Source organism: Pseudorasbora parva, chromosome 5, assembly GCF_024679245.1.
Source record: "Pseudorasbora parva isolate DD20220531a chromosome 5, ASM2467924v1, whole genome shotgun sequence".
Lineage (NCBI taxonomy): Eukaryota > Metazoa > Chordata > Actinopteri > Cypriniformes > Gobionidae > Pseudorasbora > Pseudorasbora parva.
Window position 1 is genome coordinate 48606103 of NC_090176.1, and position 6427 is coordinate 48612529.

Below are 6427 nucleotides of genomic sequence, written 5' to 3' on the forward strand. Positions count from 1 at the left end.
AGTCATGGTTAAATACAATTGCATGATAATAAATATCAAAACAACTCTATCAACATGGACTAAGTTAAATATCCGGAGCATTGGTTTGTTTGTTTGTTTGTTTGTTTGTTTGTTTGTTTGTTTGTTTGTTTGTTTGTTTGTTTGGGGGGCAAAGTTGATCATGGATTTCAACATTAGGCCTAATATATGCTATACCTTTATGAAGTTGTGTTGTCAATTTAAGTCAAAAACTTTGAATAAATCAGGTAACCTGAAAGGTCAGTTATACAAGCCTTGAATAAAATATATATTTGCACTTATATTGCATATTTGCACATTTCTGGCCCTGATATCCTAGAGAGTAGCTAATTCAATTTGCTTAGCTATTTTTTCGTTATGAATGCCACTTGGTTTGATATTTTGTTAAATGCAATGACACTGATGCAATATGGCTACAGTAAATAATAGCCAACATCATTTTCCCCATCTAAAAAAGACAATTGAATTAAACGAGTAACCAACAGAAAACATGCCAAAAACGTTATTCTGGTCGATTTGCTGATTTGTTGCATTGCATGACTACATTTTATTATGAAAATGCATCGTACAGGCAACAAAATTCACATTGTGACTGGCGTTATCCATATACCTCTCTAAAACAGAGAAAATATCACAGAAATATTTGGTTTTGAAATCAGCTTAGTTTGAATCTTGTGTACTTCGCCCGGTGTTCACATTCTGTCATATTTATTGCAATTAAGCACACCACAATTACATTATCTTTACACATTAGCAGGCCTAACGCGCGTATTTTCTCATGAGAAAACAGCCCATGAAATACAAATGAAAATGTCTGGGTTGGAAATACGTGAAGTGATGGGCTAGTCTATGTTTTGAACTCTACAAAAATAAAAAATAAATGATAATGAGATGGGGCGGTTAAAAACATTACAACAACATTCACAAAATTAAACTAGGGACTATTATATTTACGAACAGACGACGCGACTCTAAAAAGCAACATCAATATAAGCTTACATAAAAACCGACCTCTGACAGGACATGCGTCCGCCATATTTACTTCCTGTCAGAGGAGCTCTTTTTGGCGGGCTTTTCAACGGCTACTTACATTTCAGTCAGACCATCGTTTCTTTCATAATTGATAATAACGACTGGAACCGGGAACCTACGTGAGTTGAATTCTTATTTTTTCAAACATCAAAATATTTAATATATGTAACTATTCGAAGGAACAAACGTAGCTTACATACGGTTCTAAGTACATTAAACATAAACCTAATCCGGTTTTCTATATTGTACATCAACGAGAAAAACCACAAATGGATAGATAAATACAGTTATGTACAGAACTTTTATACTTACAATAGGTTTGACAGTTAGAACCTTAAAATGTCATTTTGGAAACGAAAACAGCTTACATGATCTCAAGCTCAAAGTTCCCGTTAAAAACCCGACGCTCTTGGTGACGTCATTCGAACAAGGCGGCCGAGATCGGCCGCATATATAAATAAATAAACAAATAAATAAGCACATAAATAGGAATAAATAGTCACTTGTGAATCCTTGAACACACGAGCCATGCATTAGCTGTTCCGAGTTTCTAACTGTGGGGGTAAAAGCTGTAGTAGCCGATGTCCTTGGAGCAGTTTTTCTCGCATTCCCTCGGCGTCAACATTTCAGATTTTAATGGAGACGATGTCTCTGAAACCGGCGTGGCAGATGGCGAGATCCTCCTCCGCTTGGCTTGCTCAAAAATCCCAGAATCGCTCGAATCGATCGACTTAATTGAGGACGGGGTTTCTATCCAGCTGGATTCAGACAGGTCTTTGGGTTTGGACTCATCCGCCCCGCCTAGCGGTGACCTTTCGGGCGCGATGGCGTCTCCGTCCTCAAGGCCAGGGACCAGGTAACTGGAGGAGGTCGTTCGCCCCCCTACGGAATTGGACGGCCAGCACGACAGGACGGAGCTGGACTTGCTGCAATATTGCGGTGGCGTGCGCGTGCCCCACCCCGGGGGCTCGCCGTAGTACCCCAGAGGTCTGTTGGAGCATCCCGCACCGGGCAGGGGCAGCGCTTTAACTCCGGCAGCTGCGTACGACAGAAGGGTGGCCGCGTTACCGGCGAAATCAGCAGCCGCGGCAGCATCGTATGCCGAGGCGGCAAAGTCCAGTCGATTGTTGGCAGGGGTGACAAACCATCGCTGCGGGGAGGCCACCGTGGTCTCCTCGGTTTGTTGCGGGGAGAGCAAGCTGTTACTAAGTGGGACGCTGCGGTCCGTGCCAGGAGCGCCTCCGACGCCAGGGTGAAAGCGGGACTTGGCATACGAGCTGACAAATTGGTCCTGCAGGAAAGAACCAGTCATGGCATATCTTGCGCTAGGCATGATCTGAGAGCGCGGAGAGTCACCCGGGGACGGCGTCAACCGATCGATGTCGCACCCTGTGTAGACACTGGAGAAAGATGGTGGACAAACACGTTAATGTTGCATATGAGATGCGTAAATAAAGCGTTGAGCAAACCATGCTGCTCACAACTCCATATCATATTTCCATTCTGTGCGTAATTGCGCGAATTAACAAATTAGCGATGCGCACGGACAACGCAAATGCACATTGCACTAATAAAGTTATAAATATTTAAATTTGTAAAATAACTAAACTGTGTTTATGCTGAGATGATGCGAATACAAATAAGGAACACACATGTTATTAATACATAGAGTCAATAAAATTATTCTTTGTGATTTGACTGACACTTTAAAAAAAAGTACTCTTATTCGCATGCACAGATTAAAGTGAGCAAATAAAACAAAGCAAGTGCACAAATGAATTATAATATTGCTTAAGCATTCTACAATATTATAATATTCCTTAAGCATTCTGCATGCCACAAAGGAGCACTTGTTATTATTATGTGGTATTTAAAACAGAAACAGAAATGCGCACGCACAAATAACAGCTGTGTTGGCTAAACTCAGGCAAAAAAATTTTTTAAAATGCACTTCATGTGCGTCTAAATTCATTAGTTGGGGTTTTTTTTATTATAATTTTTTAATTAACTAAATTTTTATGTCTGATCAAGGGTCAGGTCATTTAAACAAGAAAAAAAAACTAAACTTACGTGTCATAATTGTCACGGAATCCTTTTGCAAATGGGTTGTGGTCGATTTTTAGCTGCGTGATCTGCAATCAACCATAACAACAAAATTACACACTTAAAAACTCTCCCGTAAAGTCTCGGAATTTTGAGAAATCCGCTCGTCTTTCTTACATCAGTGTTTTGATACGCGGTGACCGCGATGAACTGCGTCTCCGGGAAGGTGAAGGTCTGCACCCGCCCGGGTTGGCTCGTGTCCTCGGTTCCGTCCTCGTTCACCTGCACCACATGCAGTCGAGGCTGGTATTTATGCAGCGACTGCAGGACGACCATCTGCAGGAATTCAAGCGTAAAAACGAGAGTCAGAGAACATCTCCTCACGCGTCTTTACGCTCGCGCGTTTCCATCCCGAACCGCAACATATAACTAATTCAGTGGACATTATACAAAATTCCCCATCAGCTCGTTTGTAAATTAACTAGCTTATTTATTTTACAATAATAATAATAATAATTAGTTAAGGCTGCATTGGGGAAAATGGACAACAACGAACCTATATGTAAATGTAGCAGCGTATTTAAATAAAAAAATCCAGTTAAATTAACTTACCACAAAAGATAGTGTAATATAAAAAAAAATATTAATTAATAAACCTAACGAAATTCATATTTTAAGGTGCTGCGTCTGTAAAATGCTTTCCAATATAATTGTATATACTCTAAACAGAATTGCGCAGCATTCTTGATAATATTCCTTAAGCATTCTGCATGCATGATTCAGTACTGAAATTGCAAATACATAAGCAAACCTGAAGATCAATAACTGACCTGTCCTGTGTTATTAGTGGCTCCTTTATTGTTGGTTAGTTTAAGTTTCCCAAAGGATATCTCTTGACGCATCCAGTGCGCACCGGTGTTTGGCGAATCCGGGTGCATGTACACTCGGTTTCCTGTTCACAAATATCAGAATTGAAATGTCAGTGGTGAGTTAGAACAACAACAACAACAATAATAATAATAATAATAATAATAATAAACACATCTGCGTCTTATTTCAATAAGGACATTTTAAACAGTTATATAATAACAATGATAATAATGTTTTTGTTTTGTTTTGTTTTTTATTAGAAATAAAACGAAATGAATTGGGGGTATTTTGTTCACCTGTTACATTCGTGTCCGCTTTGCCGCACGGGACCCATTTTCCTCCTTGAAAGCGCCAGTGGTTCGGATCCGCGAGAATCACGTCCACAAAGATATTATAATGCGCCGTTGGATCAAGACCAGATATGTTGAAACTCAAAAACGGGAACATACGCCTGAGGGAACATTTAATTTCAGGTTTCAATGCACAATCCAAATCCAACGTTTGCAATCATTATTTATATATATATTAAAAAATGTGGACTGTAGATTAAAGAGAGAAAAATTAAAAAGGATAAGCACAAGACGTAAATGTAAATATCTTGGAAAAGCAAATCGAAAAACAAAAATACTTTGGATTAATAAAGTCAAAGGATATAGCCTGAATATTAAATAGGTATAAATGTTTGCGAAACAAATCTAAAGAATAAAAGATTTACAAATAATATAGCGAGTAATAGGCTGAAAATAAAAGAGGAAAATAACAGGCTGACCTAAAATAAAATTATTTTTATTTTTGGATAATGCAGCGTGAAAGGGAAAAAAGCACAAAGATTTGTCGGATACATAGCATATGTAATATACCTATGCTGTGCTCGTGTAATTTTCCCACGACTCACTACCTTAATTTGTTCAGGTATTTGCATAACAAAAACATAAATTTGTGGAAAATATGGTTTCTATGCCCGCGTAATTTGCAAAACACCTACCGTCCCTGCTTGGTAATAATCATCTCCGTTTGATGTCTGTGAAATTTAAGCCACAAGGCCCTGTTGCAGAGATAAACCTGCGCTTTACCGGGCACGAGCCCGGCCTGAGCGGAGGAAAACTGGTAGAAAGCCGTGCCTTGGTACGCGTGTCCGTACTGTTGCGCGTACGGGTAGCCCGCGGTCGGATAGCCTTGCGCAGTAGAGTTGCTCAAGAGGCTGTTGTAGGCTCCGTTCGTGATGACCGGATGGTGTGCCATGTAGCGGCTCGGGCTGCCGATGGAGAACGCTGGGTGCGTCGGCGCATGCTGACTCGGGTAAGGAAACATGCTGGTGGGACTCGGCTGAACTTGACTGGACTGAGACAGGAGATACCGTTCTCCTGCAGATCCATCGAAAGTGTGACGACTGTCGGCGACTCCGTCTAGATCAGGAGAGAGTTTGCCTCGCTGGACGTCCCCTGATGAGTCCTTCGAGTCGGCGAAATTGTCTGTCTCTGACTGATTCGTCATCCCAGCGGAGTTTTTTTTCAGAGGTGAACTTCTCTCCAGGTTGTCGCCGATGGATATAATAGGGTAGTCCTGCAAGGCGAGCTCAGATGCTTGTGCGTTTGGGTAGCCACTGCCCACAATCATACATTTCTTGGAGCGCGCGAGAGCTGGCGAGATGCAACGCTCGAGCTGCATCGCTCGATGACAAATAGCAATTAACGCGAGCGCGAGAGAAAACTAACGCCTTCCTGCGGTTCGAGCTACTTTGTGCAAGACAGCAAATTAGCCAATTGACACTAGGCTGCAATCACGAAGGGCTTTGCTTTTCAGTCCTCGGTCTGCATGGTTAATGAAGCAACTTTTGCTATTGGTTAACACGTGACGGTAATTTAATTAGACAGAACTTAATTAGTGTAATCAAGGAGGCTTACGCCACAGTGTATTCTCTTCTGCTGGTCATCCATGTTTGTGTACTGTAGTCTGTGGAAATTGGGGCTCATGCGATTATTCAGTAGCCCACTAAGTAGTGCAAATAAACCCCATTGTCTTCCATTATATATTTCAGCCGCACATCTGCGGCAGAAGCCACGAAAACTTCATTATTTATTATTTAAAACGCTTGAAATGACACGCCTCGCGCCCTACCTAAAATGTTTGCGTTATAGCGTGAAATATTGGCTTCTCTTGAAGATCTGTTTACTGGTACCAAGGCATATAAATATTGGATGTGGATGGACTACTCCAAGTTATGCATGAAACGCTTCAAAACATGCCTGAAACAATCAAATGTGGCACGAGTCAATCCAGCCAACCACTTTTTTTTAAATGCATGTATAAAATGTACTTTTATAATAGGCTGTATCCTGAAAGGATTTGTAATTGTAATAATAACAGATAATGATATTTTTTTTCCTCCAAAAGAGCAAAGCATTAACAGCCCTTACTCGCTTCTTATAATTAACTCCAAAAGGCATGCACACAGAATCTGAAT

At 40.7% G+C, this 6427-nt stretch overlaps 1 protein-coding gene across 1 annotated transcript; it reads right to left on the reverse strand.

Moving 5' to 3' along the window:
* Positions 1–709: 709 nt before the first annotated feature.
* Positions 710–5893, reverse strand: tbr1b (T-box brain transcription factor 1b). The gene is made up of 6 exons (XM_067444592.1): positions 4949–5893; positions 4260–4414; positions 3924–4045; positions 3271–3429; positions 3121–3182; positions 710–2450 (listed from the first exon to the last, which is right to left on the reverse strand). Exons 1-6 carry the CDS (start codon positions 5629–5631, stop codon positions 1601–1603), a joined length of 2031 nt encoding a protein of 676 aa, XP_067300693.1. The 5' UTR covers positions 5632–5893; the 3' UTR covers positions 710–1600.
* Positions 5894–6427: the final 534 nt, after the last annotated feature.